Here is an 18951-nt window from a genome sequence, read left to right on the forward strand (position 1 = left end):
TCCCTCTCTGTTGATGGCCTGTCTTCAGGAACAACACACTTCCCATTCACCAAGGAAACTAGACTGGCAGGGCTTAGAAGGTGAGCAACCTTGGTTTTCCGGCATCACTCAATACATGGTCCTGAGCCCTGTGTCAGAATCACTGGGCAGGACTTATTTAAAGAGCAGATTCTGAGCCTCCTTGAGTCTGAATCTCTGCCAGAGGCCCAGGAAACTATAATAAACAAGCACACTGGGGTGATTCTTACGTGTACTTAACTTGGCAAACCATTGCAAAGAAAAGGTCCCAGGCCAGAAGTCAATAGAAAATCCATGTTGGTGTTCTCATCCCAGTAACAAGCTAGCAGAGCATTCCTGGATAAATTCCTGTGTCCCTTAGACCTCCACTTGTCCACTTGGGGGAATATTGGAGTTGCTAACAGAATACCGAATGAGGTCTGTTCTATCATACCACTGCTATTAAATGAAATAAGCCATATGAGAGGAATTAAGTGTTGTAGGAAATTTTATATGACATCCAGACATGTAAAGTTTGGAAACATAGAATAATATGTTATTTTTACAAATTGAAACTGTCTTCGACAATAATATATATGTTTTATTGTGTTTCAGAAATTTTGGACACTTTTATTTTTCAAAAAAACCTGACATATAAATGCAAATTTGATATGTCATTAATTACTGGAATTTAAAATAGAATATCAATTCCAAATCTGTTTTAATGGAAAAGATTTGGCATTTCTCTAATTTGCTTTTATAAAGTATCACAAATGTTAGATTCAGAGACTGCGAGTGAAACTGAATTTAAAAGATGCTCCTTAAAAATTAAAATTGTATCCCTTGAGCTAAATTACTTGATATCAACAGTCAATCATACTCTTTTATGGAGGATAAAAGATACTTTTCAAATTTATCATTCTAGGCTTTGAATCCAGACTATTAACATTATGATCAACATGAATTGGCTGAATATTTTCTTTCTTCTTCTGATCTCTCCTCTAACTTCCTCTGTAAATCACCTTTATGTACATGAAGTCATACAATACTTTATTGACAGGGCTTGTGGTTAGGAGAAAAATTTAGTTTGAGCTCTCTGGTCTTTTCCATATTTACAATTCAATGTTTGGCATTTTAAGAGTATATTCTGGCATTTTAAGAGTATGTTTAAGAGTATATTCAGGTGCGGTGGCTCACGCCTGTAATTCCAACACTTTGGGAAGCCAAGGTGGGTGGATCACTTGTGATCAGGAGTTCGAGACTTCCCTGGCCGACACAATGAAACCCCATCTCTACTGTAAATACAAAAATCAGCCAGGCATGACTCGGGAGGCTGAGGCAGGAGAATCACTTGAACCTGGAGCTGGAGGCTGCAGTGAGCCGAGATTGCACCACTGCACTCCAGCCTGGGCAACAGAGTAAGACTCTGTCAAAAAAAAAAAAAAAAAAAAAGTATGTTGTAACTCCTTGCCTAATATAAGTTCCATGAGGACTTTTAAAAAAATTTCTGGCTGGGCATGGTGGCTCACACCTGTAATCCCAGCACTTTGGGAGGCTGAGGCGGGTGGATCACGAGGTCAGGAGGTTGAGACCAGCCTGGCTAACACAGTGAAACCCCGTCTCTACTAAAAATACAAAAAATTAGCTGGGTGTGGTGGTGCGTGCCTTATCCCAGCTACTTGGGAGGCTGAGGCAGGAGAATTGCTTGAACCCAGGAGGCGGAGGTTGCAGTGAGCCGAGATAGCACCACTGCACTCCAGCCTGGGTGACTGAGCAAGACTCTGTCTCAAAAAAAAAAAAAAAAAAAAAAATTCCTGACAACACTTGGCACAATTTCTTCTGTATAGTCGGCGCTAATACATTAAGACCCCAAGTATGTATAAACAAACATATGTGTGTTTCTTGAGGAAAATGAATAGGTGTTACACCAAGTATAATACGAGTTGTTTACCAAGTCCAGTAGAGGTATCATATTGGATCAATGGTGTCTTAACACTTCCTTCATCAGTCGTGCAGATGACCTGGAAAAAGAAGGCTAGACAAAAGGAAGAACTGGTAAATGGCTTGTTCATTCAACACCTACAAATAGGGCACATGCTTTTAAAAGAGCAATGCATCATAGCATGAAAAAGAGGATTTCAGAGCAAGTTAGAACGTTTTATATAATATTCAAAATTATTTCTAATTTTAAAATGTTCAAGAAAAAAAGCTATCATTAGTGTAATAATAGCCTATCCATAAGTAATAGAGCTAAGAAAAATTAGAGCTTATACAGCAAAGGAAAAGAATAACAGAGGAGTAAAGGATACACACAAAGCGCATCTTGTTCTGCCCACGGTTTAAACCCTTCCTTTAAAATGTACAGGTGTACTTTCCACTAAATGACCTAGAGTTTCTTACTGAACAGGAGAGCTCAAAAGGGATCCTATAAATCACATGGTCTAAATTGCTCTTTCAATGGCCAGGAACCTGAGGGAAGTGACCCTTGCAAGGTTACACAGATGGTTAGAGGCCTGGCCAGGTAGAACCTGTGTCTGCCAACCACCAGGCCACCTTTCCTTCCCAATGAGCTGCCCAGGTGACCATGAACAGTAACTATGAACATGCATAGCTGAATCTTTGTAAAAATTTATTAAGTTTCTATGACTATACATGCAATGCTGGAGCTCACTGTTTACCTCTACCTTACACCAAGATAAAATACTCATTAATCACTAAATTGTACAGTGAGCATTGGTCCTGTGAGCATGCTGATCACTAGAAAATACTTAGTGCCTTGTAAAGCATTTTCTTAATTCAATTTAAAAACAAGGCAAAGAGAAAAGGGACGTGTAAGTAAACAGGAAGAAAGAACTCCATATTAGAGGGACAAGATGGTTCTTTCAGGGGCTGATATCAAGGAAGGTGAAGGAAACCCCTTACTCAGATCCTTTTGAGTTGGAGATAGTTATTTCCTGATAGGGCTCTGTTTGGAGACTGGAGATACAGCAAGAAAATCTATGAAGTCGCTAGAAGTGTATTATTTTAGGGTAGTCATTGACTACGTATGGGTGCTATTTCTTTTGTGACCCCAACTTGCCCTTCGGTCTTATCCCTTCCTGGGGACCCTCCAGTCCTGTGGAGGCAGCACTGTCCCCTTGAACCACATTATAATTGCAGTGCTGTCAAGCTGCAAATGGGAAGGAAAGAAAACCTTATTTATCCTAAGCAGTAACTTTTCCACAAGAAGTGGACACTTAAACCAGGACGTTTTAATGGTGAGCATCTGCTGGTCAGCTTTCAGATTTAACGTCCCATAAAGCTGGGGAACAGAGCGCCTTCCACACTGAGAAACAGGAGTCAGAAACTAACTTTTGTCTGCCGTTCTCGGTATGTAGAGGGTGGTGTCGAAGCCGCTGTACACGCGTCGCCCTCCATCGGTTAACACGTACTCCTTTAGTGGGCCGTTCAGGAAGAAAGTGCCACTCCAGTTCACACACACCACAGACAAATTGCTGTCCACCGAAAATGGGGCCCGGTACTGAGGCACTGTGGGGAGAAAGTTGTAGGTTCTAAAAAGGGTAACCTCTTTGAAGGGGTGCAGGTGTGCCCTTAAAAAAAAAGTATGAGCAAAACCAAACCAAACCAATCCCCCCCCCCAAAAAAAAAGGAAAGAAGACCAACGTTGTTAGAATCCTTCACTTTTTCCTCAGTGTTACAAGACAACCAGTATCGGGGTGAAAAGAAAACCAATGGGAACATGTGTGAAATGCTTTCTCAGCAACTTTATGCCTGCTTTAAAAAAAATCGATAGGGAGTGGTGTTTTATAAATAAAATTATTAACATACAATGGATCTGCTCACCAACATAACCCTGGAGCTCATATTTTGTTGCATTTTCCCTCTTTTTAACAGGTAAAGTGTCCTTAACACTATTAACTACAGTAGATAGCTATTTTTCATATCAAATCAATATTTATTGCCACAAAGCCCCAAGGACTAGATGAAGTTAATATATTTTTTTCTCCAAACCAAACTGCTTAGATGGTGAATTATGTCCTTTTGGCACCCATTTATTGTTAAAGCTTTTTCTCAAACCGTTAGTTTGTTTTCTGAGATAGTTAAAAAGCCTTGCAAACAGCAATTCAAGTATAATAATTCATTGCTCTCACTCATCAATCAATAGCATAGTACATTAGTATATAATCAAGCTCAGGTCTCCTAAGTATTATATCACATATAGAAGCAACTTTGTGTGCATTTCACAGGCACATTCTCTTTTGATTTTTCAGCTCCTTACTAAAACAAAAAGAAAATCCTTAACTGGGGCTCATCTTTTAAATTAATAATTTTTGTGGAAACAAATGAAGGGATACCATATCATTTTGTCAAGTCAGAAGAGATTTATTTCACGAAATCTTGCTTTCTACAAAATAATCAATATATTTGTAAAAACAATAAGATTCACCTATATACCAAGTTGGCTTTTAAGAAAAGAAAGGAGTGAGTAGTGAGAAATTGAATGTGATTCTTTTTCTTTAAAAAACAATCCATCTATTTCTGATGTTAGGAAATATAACAAAATAAGGAATAATTATGCTTTTGTAATTATAACATTCAACTATAAAGACATAGTTGATTGTTATCTTTCAAAATAAGATATTTTCATAAAGCTATAAGAAAAATTTTCTGCAAACACCAAAACAAGAGTTATCAAGCCCTCTTTAAATCTCAATGCTTTTCCAACATTAATTCTGCCTAATGTCACAAGGAACGCTCTATTGTTATTTGTCTATGACTTCTCTCTGTCACCTTAGTTCAGTAGATTTTCACTTTTTCCCTATATCATAACAGCACAAATAAAGAAACGGCTTGTAACTAGCAAGAAAATAGATAGGAGTCTTATTTGTCCTGTAGGATTTGGAGACCTTCCTGAGGAAAAAGAGTAAGCAATTAAAATAATCGAGAATAATGAGTTTACGAATCCTCCCCAAGGAAGACTGAAAAAGTGATAAGAACCACTATGCTCCTAGCTTTTGACATACTTTATCTCATTTAATCCTCAAAATAATCGTGTAAGGATTGATTCCTAATTTTTGAGGTGAGAAAACTCAGGTTCAGAGAGGTCAAATATCTTGCTCTATGTCAGTGGCTGATAGGAGACCAAGGAGCTGAACCTAGGCTTGCTTAAACTAAGGCCCATACTACTTTGTTAAAATCGGTACACATTCGTTGAAAGGAACAGAATTTACTGGTTCACTCTATGGGTGCTTTCCAGTGGTGTGCTGAAGCTCAGGAATTTCGCGAGTCGTTGTTAAATCTGGCCACTACTAAAAATTAAATTATATAAACTTAAATAATTATATTAAAACAAGGTTATAAATACTCCATAACTTTTTAATTGTTTCCCTATGTTTTACTACTGTCTGTGTGCCTGATGTCATTTACATCCACTCTATCTGACTGGTGGAAATATTATATAATGATAAGCTACGACTCATCCCTTCCCAACCCTGTTCAGTGCCGTCATGTTGGTCACTTGAAAGCAGTAATGGGGGTATTCACACAATGGAAACTGACAAGCACTTCAAATCAGGCCATTTTTCCCCCAAGCAGGCCAGCTGTTAAACATTTATACCTCACCTCTCTCTCCACTGAAGGGGGATTCAAGCAGAGGGGGCTGAAGGTGTTGTTAGGCTTCATCTCCAGACCCTTTGCTGAGTGTACATGTGATCACATCTATATAAAACTGCATATTCTATTTCTAAATTATTATGATTATTATTTTGAGATGCACTCTTGCTCTGTCGCCTAGGCTAGACTGCAGTGGCGCTATCTCAGCTCAGTGGAACCTCCGCCTCCCAGGTTCAAGTGATTCTCATGCCTCGTTCTCCCAAGTAGCTGGGACTACAGGTGTGTGCAACAACACCCGGCTAATCTTTTTGGATTTTTAGGAGAGACGGGTTTCACTATGTTGGCCAGGCTGGTCTCGAACTCCTGACGTTAAGTGATCTGCCCACCTCTGCCTCCCAAATTGCTGGGATTACAGGCATGAGACACCACACCCGGCCCCAAATTATTTTCTGGTTTGTATTCTCTGGTACAGATTTTCCTGCTCCCAGTGTTTATAATGAGTTAAAAGTAGTATAAATGGTATTTTAGAACCCATATCATAGTCATTTCTTGTATTTTTCCATATCTATTGACCCAGTAGTGGGTTAAGGGAATCTTTTCTCCTATGATACTAGTCCAGCTGCTTCTCCGATATGAAAAAACACAAAGAAAGGAAATCTTTTTTTTTTTTTTCTCAGAGATAAAGTCTTACTCTGTTGCCCAGGTTGGAGTGCAGTGACATGATCAAAGCTCGATGCAGCCTTGACCTCCAGGGCTCAAGCAATCCTCTCGCCGCAGTCTTCTGAGTAGCTGGGACTACAGGTACATGTCACCACACCTGGCTATTTAAAAACATTTTTTTTTTTTTTGTAGAGATGGGAGTCTTGATATGTTACCCAGGCTGGTCTTGAACTCTTAGCCTCAAGCAATCCTCCCACATTGGCTTCCCAAAGCTCTGGGATTACAAGCGTGAGCCAGCATGCCTAGCCACAGGAAGAAAATCTTAAATCAGTTCACTTTGTTCTTCCAAGCATAAGAAAAAAAAAAATCAGCAAAAGCTCAGCTTCATGACTCAAAAGGGCATTGGTTATAAACTACAAAGCTCACCTAGCTGTTCTCTGGCTTTCTGGCCACATCAACAAAAAAACTGCAACATTTAGCAAAATTGGCTTCTGAATGTATTGTGAAGGAGATTACAAAATCAGACAGCACACATTAAGAATCATTACAATTTGCTTTGAATATAGTATGAGTGACAAAAATGCTGATTGAGCAGTGTCAACAATAAACACGCAGTGTTAGGTGCACTCGCTCATTCATCAAGTAACATTTATTGGAATCTAAGATACTGTGTCCAGTGCTGGAGATGAAAATGGAGAAAGGGAGGACTACAGGAAGCATAGCTTGAAGGGGAAAGTTGCAAGCTCTGTCTGGGGCCTGTCCAATGTAAGCTAGTTATGAGACATTCAGAGGGAGATGTCTGTGAGGAAGTGCAGGGCTATACACTTCAAAACAGAGCACTTGGGTGGGAGGTGACCACTGGAGTCTGGCTTTTGGAACCAAAGCCTCGGAGCAGATGACTTCACCTGATGAGGGAGGAGGAAAGGAGGGAGGAGAGAAAGGACAAGGGGACGAAGTCAAAAGGTTTAGGATTAAGATTTGGGCAGTGGAAGAAGATCAACCAACAAAGTTGACTAAAAATGAATATCCAAAAAAGTAGAAAAGAAACCAGGAGAGGGTTGTCATGAAAATGAAGGTAAACCACTTTTTAAAAAAGGATAGAAAATTGAAAGTTCAGTTGCATTGAATGCTACTGGAAAGTCAGTGAAGGTGACTCCTGGAGATACATGCCTTCTGGATATATCAATATGGAGCCCAAGGGCAAACTTAGGAAGATAGTTTCATCCAGTGCTGAGGAAGTTGAACAGTAAGTGGAAGAGAGGAAATGCGCAAAGCATCTGCAGACCGTTCCTTAGGAAAGTTTTGCTGTCAGAGAGAGGAGAGCCAGCATCACTGCAGGGGAAGTGGAGTTTGTTTGCTTTAACATTAGAAAGACAGAAGGAACTTTGAATAAAAGTGACATACACAGAAAGATTAAGGAGACCCTCTCGAAGGGATGGTGAGTAGTGAAGGGGATGAAATTCACTGCACGGGAGGCAGGTTTATCTCAGACGGAAGAAGGACCACTTTCCTTGTCACTGACAGCAATGGGGTAAATGTAGATAGGTTTGTCTGCAGTGGGAAGAGGAGCAAATTACTGACTGATGACATCTCTTTTCCTGGAGAATTACAAGGCAAGGAGTTCTGCATAGAATAAAGGGAGAAATGGTTGAGCCAGGTTGTGGGCATGCAGGGAGAAAGGGTGAGCTGCAGAGGGAGGTTTGGCAAGGGTGGAGATGGTTTGAAGTCTTGATTATAGAGAGTAGGAAATTAATTGATCAGGGAAAGAGTAGTACTGAGACAGCAGCCAAGCTCAGTGATCATGAATTCAGAGTAATTACTGCACTAACTAGATGTGGAAACTGGCCGGGTTACTTAAGCTCTGGCCTTAGTTGAGGGCCACTTCATTGTGTAACTCCAAGAGCCTCAGTTCAGATCACAGTCTATATGAATGGTATCCTGGAATTGCAGTGCACAGTTCATAGTCCTGCCTCAGTTTTCTCATCTGTAAATTTGGATAATAATAGTACTTATTTCATAGGCCCGTTGTAATAAGTATTTGTAAAATGCTAAAATTCTACCAGGAACAAACAAGTCCTCTGTAAACGTGATCTGTTACTAACATCCTGCCATGTTGTTGCTCAGACACATTAAGGTCCTTGTGTGAGACACTGGTCTTTTATGAATGCATAATTCTTGCTTTTAAAATTGGCATAATATTCAATGCCAGATAGAGTATGTTAGGTAAGATTATAATCTGACATAATCTTTCTGGAAAGAAACAGGAAATTAGTATTCAAAGCCTTAAAATATTAAAATATTTGATGTATTAATAGTAAATTATATTTGTCAAAATTTAATTTAAGAAGATAACCAGTCATTCAAAGATCTGTTCACAAAGATTTTTTTCATCATATTTATTAAAGGGAAATTAAAAAAGAACCCAAATGCCCCAATTAATTTATATATGGAATATTGTATAGCCATTAAAATTGGTGGCTAAAGAGTTTTTTTAATGCCATGGGAAATGCAAATAAAATAATGTCAAACAAAAAGCCGATTATGAAATTTTAGTTATAGTATCTCAGCCACATAGTAAAAATTATGCATAGAAAGGAGATTAAAGGAACTGATTATGCCCAATATTAGTAATGGTTGCCTCTGGGTCGGGGGATAATATGCAGGACCAGCTTTCTTGGCATGTGAACTGTGCGGCTGCACAGGCCTGTGACGCAGAAGAGTCCTGGGCTTAGCCTGATGCTCTACTGCTGCTGTCTTGGAATTCTTCATGATTTTTCAGCAAAGGATTCCATATTTTCATTTTCCCCTGGACTCCATAAATTATGTAGTGGTTCTGATAAGTACTTTTTTTATTCTTAATCCTTTTTGTGTTTGCCATTATTAAACAATAAAAGCATATACCTTACAAGATCTAAGTTATAGTCATATATCTCAGAATGACGCTTTGATCAAGACTGCAGAAATGATGGTGGTTCCGTAAGATTATAATGGAGCTGCCCTGTACCACCTCTTATTTTATTTTATTTTTTTGAGATGGAGTCTTGCTCTGTTGCCCAGGCTGGAGTGCAGTGGCGTGATCTCGGCTCACTGCAACCTCTGCCTCCTGGGTTAAAGTGATTCTCCTGCTTCAGCCTCCTGAGTAGCTGGGATTACAGGTGTGTGTCACCATGCCTGGCTAATTTTGGTATTTTTAATAGAGATGGGGTTTCACCATGTTGGTCAGACTGGTCTCGAACTCCTGGCCTCAGGTGATTCATCCGCATTGGCCTCCCAAAGTGCTGGGATTACAGGCGTGAGCCACTGCGCCTGTCCCTCTTATCTTTTATATCAGATTTTTTTCTGTACCTTTTCTATGTTTAGCTACACAAATAACCATTGCGTTACAATTGCCTGCAGTATTCAGCACAGCCACATGCCTATACAGGTTTGTAGCCTAGGGGCGGAGTAGGCTATAACATGTAGGTCTGTGCAAGTACACTCTGATATTTTCATGACACTTACCTAACGATGCATTTCTCAGAACATATTTCCATCGTTAAGTGATGCATGACTGTATTATATAAAAATGTAAGGAAGCCCCCAGTTGATTAGTTGATTGTGCTTTTCTTCACTCAGTTGCCCTTTTGCTTTCCCTAATAGTGCTATGTCTCAATGCTTTCTGGACATGCTAGAGACTATGCCATGTAATTTACAAAGAAAAGGAGTAGCAAAACTGTTTATAAAAATGATCTATCAGTGTTTGTTCACTTTCTTTCTTCCCATTGATCATTCAACTCCCCTAAATTTGTTTTTACCCTATCCCCACATGAAAATCCTTCCTAAATCTGCCCTTGACTTCCATATTATTAAATCCAGTAGACATTTTTCCTCAGTAGTCATCCTCATCAATGCTTCAGTAACATTCAGTGTTATTGAGCCCACTCAATCTGTTTTAAAAAGTGGCGTCCCCGATTTTCAGGACAAGCTTCTCCTGAATGCCTTCCAATCTCTCTGGCTTGTGGTAGCAGCCACTTGTACTCACATTCTTTTTGGGTGGTGAAGTTGATCCACTCGGAAGCTGTGCTGCCCACCTCGTTGTGTGCCACCACTCTCAGTTTGTACGTGGTGTAGGGCTGGAGACCTCCAAGGCTGGCTTTCTGTCCCAGCCCCATGTACTTTGTCTCTATTTGGCTGGGAGTACAGGGGAGGGCTGAGTCAGGAGGGCAAGCCACGTGGAGTTGGAGTTCATAGCTAAAATGAGAATGGATACATAGAGTGAAGATGGGTAATGGAATTAGTTTAACTCTCTCTTTTAAAACTAGTTCTATTTTGTGAGGAGACATTTTGTTTTCATAGACTACAGGCTCTTTAAAACTTCCATTTGCAGAAAACTGCTCTCAGAAACACTTTATGTAATGTTATTGGAAACGAGCAGCAGATGTAACTAAAGAAATGATAAGAGAAGTCACCATCTACACGCACATTGCTGTTTACCCAGCAACTAGCGATCCTTGTTGGTAGAGATAAGACATTTCCCTCTTTTAAGAGAAGAGACATGAATGGTTCTTCTCTTTTTAGAACAAAGACTTTTTTTTTCTAAATGATTTGAGTCAAGTGTCTTCTTTTTTCTTTCAAACAGTGGTTTATGACAATATTTTAAATTAGATCCGGGCAATTCTGATCTAACTGTGGAGGTGTCTTATGTTCCAGTGAAGGCTTGTAGAAGGAACGCTTCCAGAAAACTATTAGGAGGAGGATATTGAATACAAACACATTGCATTGTCTTTTTAATGTAAAGCTTATTTTGTTGTTCTCCTTTCTATCATTAGCTGCTTTTATGATTTAAATATATCGCAGGTAACATTACCACTCAAATCAATTTATTTGTCTACTTTGCTATAGATATCTATTCAATGAGCAAGTCCTCCCTGGGGAGTGCTGGGTAGCTATACGAGTTTGTAGCCTAGGGGCGGAGTAGGCTACACCATGAGTTCATCAGTCTGTACACATGCCTTGTTAGTTTATTCATCCTTCCGCCTGACCCACTACCTGTGAATGACACCATTGGGGAACATGGGGGGACTCCACTGGAAGGAGGCCGTCCTTGAGGCCAGCGTCTCGATATGTGGAGAGGACAGTCCTGACGGTGGAGCAGGATGGGTTCTCAGTTCAGCTGTCGGTCCTTTGCTGCAACAATTGAAGCAGGTGCAGGCCTCTACTCCAATAGAGTAGTTAGTGAAGGCTTGAAGGCCATGGAGAGTCTGCTGGGTGGCCATGCCTTCAGATAGCTGTGGGAGGAAAGAGGCTAGATGAGGCAGTGTCAAACATTAGAGGTGTTTGATGAATGTTATCGGATCCCACCTCCTATGAATGCGGTACCACGCCAGGCACTCTGGGAGACGAAACATGGCATTTAACATGGCATTTATCCTCAAAAAATTACCAACCCCGTTAGAGAGGTATGACAAATAGGTGAAAAATTTGATAATGTAACCGTTAAATAGAAGTTTGAGGTAGCAGGATGGAAATCACAAGGCATAATATTGTCGATTATCTATCACCTTAGAATGGTATTAGAAAATGGCATAGAACACACAAAGTGTTGATCAAAGTCTTTTCAAAGAACAAAATCTGTTTTTCTATTATATGTCTAGCAGCATTCACCAAGGTCCATATTCTGCAAATGGTTACTTGCATGCAATTCCTCAGTCAAAAAATCCTTTCATATCTACATTAAAATCAGGTATAAGTATTGGAGAACCTGAAAATCTCTTCCTCTGAGGGTGTTGGTTTGTACAAAATATCATAGTCTTCTCTCAATCATCTTTGTAGGATTATAAACTTTTTGGTTTATTTTCAGCAAATTTTTAACCTCATTGTGGTTTTAATAAGTACTCTTTGGAACAAGAGTTCAGAAACTGGAAATTTATTTTCATGTTGACAAAAAGAATGTATGATTAAGAAGAGCTGTTAAAAAATGCATACAATGCACTCCAAATATAAATTATTTTAGTTTATTATCATTTTATAAGCATGGATAATCAAGGGTTGATTGTATTTACATCATCTATATTTATTGAATCCAAAGCCCTATAGAAAATATGCTAATATTCCTTTAACATTCAATCCAAGCCTCCCTGTATGTAAGTTATCTGTTGAAATTGTGTTTCAATACCTGACACCCTGGTATCAGAGGAATTCTCCACTCTTGCCCAAATTGTTCCCTAAATTGATCTAAATAATTTATAGTGTAATACCAGGACCTGCGCAATCTCTATACAATGTTTGTGTGAACAAAGTATTATAATCTCCACTTATTCATGAGAAACTTGAGAGTGACACAAGCTATACCACAGAGACAAGGGTCTTCATCCTGCTGGCTGCTGGTCTCTTCATTTAAATAATGCAGGAACTGGTCTAGTGGATTCTTAACATCGCCTCCAGGAAGTGGCTTGGCTAACGCACAATGTGAAAGACTAGTTCCCTGAGCAATCTCTCCTGCCTCCCAATGTGCCTCAGACGTGTTAATGAACAAACAGTGGAGTTAGGGCTGTGCTGATGGAGCTGCTCTGCTCTCTCTTCTAAAGGGTTAGAACTTTCTTGAATTCACCAGAGGAATGAGAGTTTTCCATGTGTTATTAGAGATTTGTGCATGTCAAAATAGAGATTCCAAGGATAATCTTTGCTCTATTTTGTCTTTTTCATACTAACATTTACACCACCAATAATTACAATTTGCCGACTTCTTACTAGGTGCCACCACTCTGTTAAGTGGTTGATCTATTTTCTAATTCAATTAAATTAGTTTGATTGTTTCTAAAGTCTTGGTTTCTTAGGTTTGTGGAGTCTTTAATACCACCTTTAGCATCTCTCTCCCTAAGAGTTTACATACTTTCTGTATGTTTCCTCAGGGTTCACTTTTTCTTCTCTGAGGGATCTTTGTGCTACTAAGTTCACCATAGGGCAATTCAGAATAGAAGGATAAGAAATATGGAGAGAAAAATAAAAACGTAAACACAAGGGCTCCATGGTAATGATTTTTAAAAGTCAACCAGTCCTGGGTTTTTAGCTCTGTTGCTCACCACTGTCTCAGCCCCATGAGCGCTGCTGGAGAACAGCCTGTAGAGACTGACGATCCCGTTGGGCTTCTTGGGGGCACTGATGTTGACCACTGCTTGGGTAGAAGAGACTGCATGGAACGTAGGGGCTCTGACACCTTCTGGTGGGGCTGGCCCAGTTCTGCACCACGTCCAGCTACTGGGGGCCTTTCCTGCAGAATTCACTGCCCAGACCTCCAAAGAGAAATCAACAAGACTGTCAAAAGCAAGATACCCTCAGGCTGGGTGGGGGGAAAAAAAAGAAAAGAAAAGAAAAGAAGAGAAAAAAAAAAAGACATTGGCAACCAAAAGCAACTAAACACAACAGGAAGAGATAAACTTTGATCTTGCAACTTTGTAATCACACAGGAGAGCAGGCTCTTCCTTTATTATTTTTATTTCTTGCCTTTTACCTTTGACCATGTGAACACAAAGGGGGCCATTTAGGATTTCAGAATGCAGCCGGTTGATTTAAGCCTAATGAAAAAACTGCTCATCTCTGTGTGGGAAGTGGAGTGATTTTGTCAGCTTCTGCAAACTGGATGGATCTGCAGACTACATAAAACTCAGCAATTCTTAAACATCATCCCCACCAAATCTGCATGAAAATTAAATTTCCTTTCATCAAGGAGGGAATAAACATATGGAACGATGTATAATCTTATTTATCAAGAACCATTTGTATAATTAAACACGAATATCCTAAAAGGTTGCCTTAGGTCGTCATTTGCATGAGTAAGTAATTTGTAGAATGTCAGGTACAATAGACAGAGTAGATGGATGTGTGAATGTATAGGGTTAAATTAGGCCCAATAATAGCCAACTACACAGTGATCAATCAGAATGATAGATCTAAATGGCAATACAAGAAGACTGTCTGCGTGTTTAGGAGTAGTAGTATTCCTTAGTAAGCTTTCAGGTGAAAGTCTAACTTCAGGACAATTTTTCTCATTGCATTTCTGCTACACTATGTATTTTCTAAAAATTTGCCCCTGAGCTTTTAAAGACAAGTCTGAAAAACTTGTTTGATTCTACAGTACACACATTCCAGGCATTCAGTATTTAAAAAAAAAAAAACATGCAGAATGTTCAAAATAGGAGATATTTGTGGGGAAAAAAAAACTGTCAGAATACTTTGCAGTGAGAGTTTAGTTTCATTTTTGTTTACTTTGCTTTTGCATCAATAATATCTTCAAGAGAAGAAACATTAGAGAGATTTTTAGTAGTTAGGTCAAATCCTATCAGTAGTTTTCATACTTTTCTTTTTTTCCAGATTCCTTTGTGAAAGTAAATTTTCTGATGTTGAATTGTTTTCAGGTTGCTGTCAAATGCAAATCTCCAGCCCCTTGCTGATAGGATTGCCAGGAGCCTCATTTTTAAAAAGAGACAACTAACCTACTTACATAGACACACCTGCTCTTTTTAGAGCTTGGATACATCCTCTCATCATTTGCATAATAATCACTCACATTTGTATAAACTCTACATTTTACAAAGCACTTTAACTTATGTCAGCTTATTTAGTCCTTACAATGGCAACCTTGTAAGGTGAGTGGAGAATGTATTACTAGTCCCCTTTTAAAGGTGAAGAAATTGAGGCTCAGAAATTTCACTATCTTGTTCAAGGTGACAAAAGTTACAAGCACTGAAATTCTGCTCTCCAGTGCCTGTTTCAATGAGCGGGGTTTTTCATTCTGTATGCCATCCGTATGCATAAATAAAATACTCAGAATCATGAAAACTTAACGTCTTGTCCATAGACGAATACCTGCAATTCTAGATTAGGTAAGGTGTCTTAGCTTGCAAGGATGGCTAGACATGTACAAGTTGTCTTAGGTGAGGGGGGTTTATTTTGGTAAGTATAGGGAAGTAAGGAGCTAGCAATGGGAGAGCCAGATTTCATGGAAGTTAGAGTCCATCAGAATACAACTGCAGCTGCTCTGAGTCCCCTCAGAAATGGGTGAGGTCAGACTTACACTGGGGAGGGGAGGTGGAGGTTATTCACGAAGAAGTCAGATTTCAGGGCTGGTGAGGAGGGTTCCTGTCTCCCCACTCTGCCCCAGAACAACCACTTTTACTGCAAATACCTTTCTGGGGAAGTGGTGTGGGGGACACCTATTATTGCACAATGAATGACAAGATTTGAAAAAATATTCTTGAAAAAGGAATACAAAGTAAGGTGCAAATATTGATATGACGTTTTTTTGCCAAAAGCAGAACTTTGATTGGTGATTTAAGGGCAGGCAGAATTTAAAGTCAGGTTACAATGGATGGGGAAGAAAATGAGGAAGAAAATGCAACTAGGTATAATAAAAGAAAAATTCAACAACTTGCCAATTAATTACTGTGCACCAATAGGAGATGGAAGTAGTACAGGCATAGGGTGTTGAAAGAAAATGAGATGAAATAAGCATAATTCCTAGAAAGTGCTCAGCACAGTTCTGGCTCTGGCTTATGAACATTAACTTTTCTTTCATTTTCAATGTAGATATAGAATCATAAATACTATTAAGGCTTTTTAATGGTAGTGTTGTAGATCATACTAAAAATCAGCCTTCTTGTGTTACGTGAACTTCTACTAGGTGGAGTTCTATTTCCAAAATGGGATTTAATCCCTGGATTTTAAAAACACTTGGGCCTCAGTATTATAGTATTTTGCTGTATTTCTTGGAAATATTCCCTTTTAAAACCAGGCAACTCAAAATTCCCCATCACTAATAGGGAAGGTACGTAGGCTATTTTGTCTTTGGCAGGAGTCCTTCATAATACATTACTCTTTTTCCTAGACTTTCTTTTTACTATTCAATCAATTAGAGATCAAAATAGCATTCATATAAATCAACATGCTTATGCAAAGCAGGATCAACCTATTTACATGAGCAACTGTGAAAATGAAAACAGTTAGAATGAAGAGAAAGCTGACTGAGATAATGAAGCATTATGAATTTCACAAAACTTGTACCACGAGGCAGTGTCTCTGTTATATCAAACCACTAGGAGAAAAGGAAAAAAGAACCTGTGAATAATATTATTTTCTCTGTCTCCTTCTGTCTCTCTTTGTCTCTATCTCTGCTGAGGCAAAAACGTTCTTTGTCTAAAATATCACTGTGGATTTGTGTCTATGTCCGGCTAAGCAAGAGATAAAAGTATTGAAGTGTAGTTCAGGGTCCAGGGTAAAAATACTAACAGATAGTGTTTATGATTCCCACTCAGAAGCAGTGCCCCAAGATTTGAGTCTGTCTTTATAAGGCGGAGAAAGAAGCAGCAGAGATCCTGCATGGAAAATTTTTTAGCAATATGTCCCGATCTTTTAGTTGTAATGAACCCGTAAAAATCAATAAATAAAATATCTTGTGATCACACAGCTGTGTATTCTCTTTCTTTAGTGTGTGAGCTCCTAGAAACATGAAATAGTTATTATTGGGGAAGAAAAGCAAGTAAGGCTTATAAATTCCATGGCCAAGAGAAAAAAAAGCCAAGATGTTCTTCATCTTTGATTTATTCAAGATTATCTTTATTCCTACAGTGTTTAGACTGAACATATTTATTCTTTGTTATTATTATACTTTAAGTTCTAGTGTACATGTGAACAACGTGCAGGTTTGTTACACAGGTATGCATGTGCCATGTTGGTTTGCTGCACCCATCAACTCGTCATTTACATTAGGTATTTCTCCTAATGCTATCCCTCCCCCGGCCCTCCACCCACAACGGCCCCGGTGTGTGATGTTCCCCTCCCTGTGTCCATGTGTTCTCATAGACTGAACATATTTATTCTTTTATAATAAAAGATTAAAGATGATTAAAGTTTCTGCTGAAATGCATTATTATTTGGGTTTGGTGAACACTTTCACATGTGAATGAGTGGATGCACACACAGTTATCACTGTAAAGTCAGAAACTTCCCCAGCTGTTAATAATGAAAAGTTAGGACTGACTGACTTGGTTGTTTTATTTCTCTAAGGCTTCTGTTGTAACCATGAAAAAAGTTACAATGTAAAATGTCATAGAAAACGTAGATTACTTTTAAAAGCATAAAAACTATAATTGTTTAGCCACAAATTCTTTAATTAACTAGAAAAATGGTAGATTAATATGTCCATTTTCAATGGAATTTCTGTTTTCAATGTAATATATTTTTAAATCCAACTAGAGACTATTACCATATTTATGCTTGTTGTTCATTAAAAAAAATGAAATTGTTATTTTATTTACTCTTTCCTACCCCAAAGGACTAATTACTGTATTTTGCCTTAAAAATTTTTAATTACACAGAGTGTCAACATCTGCCACTAAGCTGCCATAATCACGTTGCTGTGAAAACAATGAATTTAATCATTTGTTCTCTCTTGAAAATTGCCTCTTTGAGAGAAGTCTTTGTCAAAATATATTCCTTAGCCATGGTCATCAAAGTGATTTTGGGTACCTGTATCAGAATTTCTGGTGACAGGACCTTGGAATTTGCCCTTTCAACATATTTCCAAGTGATTTTTACACCCAATATTATTTGAAAAACACAAAGGTCTATTCTTTGTAGAACCAACTACAGAATATAGGCACTGTACATTTTCAATTTCAATTTATGTTATGTCTCTTTAGAGTGATACTTTGCATTACCTTTGTCATTACCTTCAGTCATTCAAATAAACACAATAAATGTATCTTGGAATATGTTACAATTCAATAATCATCACAGAATTAATTACTGTGTTTTTTCACAGTTCCAAACAGAGCTAGAGTTTACCGACTTTGTAGAACCACTTCTTGCCTCCTAATTTTCACTTAAGGTGTAATTTCTTGAAACCTTGATATTTCTAGAAATTGCTGAGTCTATTTTTGTTTTATTGCAGAGGAATATTATTCTAAATGCTCCCAATTTCTCTCAACCCGACATTTTTCCTTCTAATTTTATTCTAGGAGGAAAGCAAACATTTGTGAACAGAAGCATTGTAATGATTTTTGTGAATGGGAAAGAGAAGGTATCACCAGTCTACAGAGTATGGGAGAAGGGGAAATGTATCAGAAATCTCCCAGAGTGGTGGCCCCTTTAGATGCTTCTGTTACGGTGCTAGTTATTCTTTTCTCTCTCTCTTTTTTTTTTTTTTTTTTTTTTTTTCTGAGATAAGAGTCTTGCTGTCGCCAAGGCTGGAGTGTAGTGGAGCGATCTCGACTCACTGCAACCTCCACCTCCTGGGTTCAAGTGATTCCCCTGCCTCAGCCTCCTGAGTAGCTGGGACTACAGGCACCTGCCACCATGCCTGGCTAATTTTTTGTAGTTTAGTAGAGGTGGGGTTTCACCACGTTGGCCAGGCTGGTCTTGAACTCCTGACCTCATGATCTGCCCACCTCAGCCTCCCAAAGTGCTGGGATTATAGGCGTGAACCACCGTGCCCGGGCTGTGCTAGTTATTCTTTAGCACAATTTCCACACTTAACTTGTTGTTAAGATTGTTATCACATTCCTATGAAGGGGACAAATAGATATTAAAAAGGTCTTTCCAATACCTATATTGGCTAAACAAAGTAGTTTTCACCTTAATGCTTTGTCTCGCTCAATGTTGCATATCTTTCTGAAATAACCTTCCTTGGGACTGATGTTTTCCAAG

General features: G+C 38.8%; 1 protein-coding gene across 1 annotated transcript in view; it reads right to left on the bottom strand.

Moving 5' to 3' along the window:
• USH2A (usherin) overlaps window positions 1-18951 on the bottom strand; it is a 797990-nt gene that overhangs the window by 11061 nt on the left and 767978 nt on the right. The window contains exons 64-68 of the mRNA XM_015116260.3: window positions 13332-13541; window positions 11299-11537; window positions 10292-10500; window positions 3349-3525; window positions 1949-2032 (exon numbers count right to left, since the gene is read on the bottom strand). Coding sequence (XP_014971746.3) covers window positions 1949-2032; window positions 3349-3525; window positions 10292-10500; window positions 11299-11537; window positions 13332-13541 — 919 coding nt within the window. The remainder of the gene's footprint in view (window positions 1-1948; window positions 2033-3348; window positions 3526-10291; window positions 10501-11298; window positions 11538-13331; window positions 13542-18951) is intronic.

The sequence above is a fragment of the Macaca mulatta genome, chromosome 1, assembly GCF_049350105.2.
Source record: "Macaca mulatta isolate MMU2019108-1 chromosome 1, T2T-MMU8v2.0, whole genome shotgun sequence".
NCBI lineage: Eukaryota > Metazoa > Chordata > Mammalia > Primates > Cercopithecidae > Macaca > Macaca mulatta.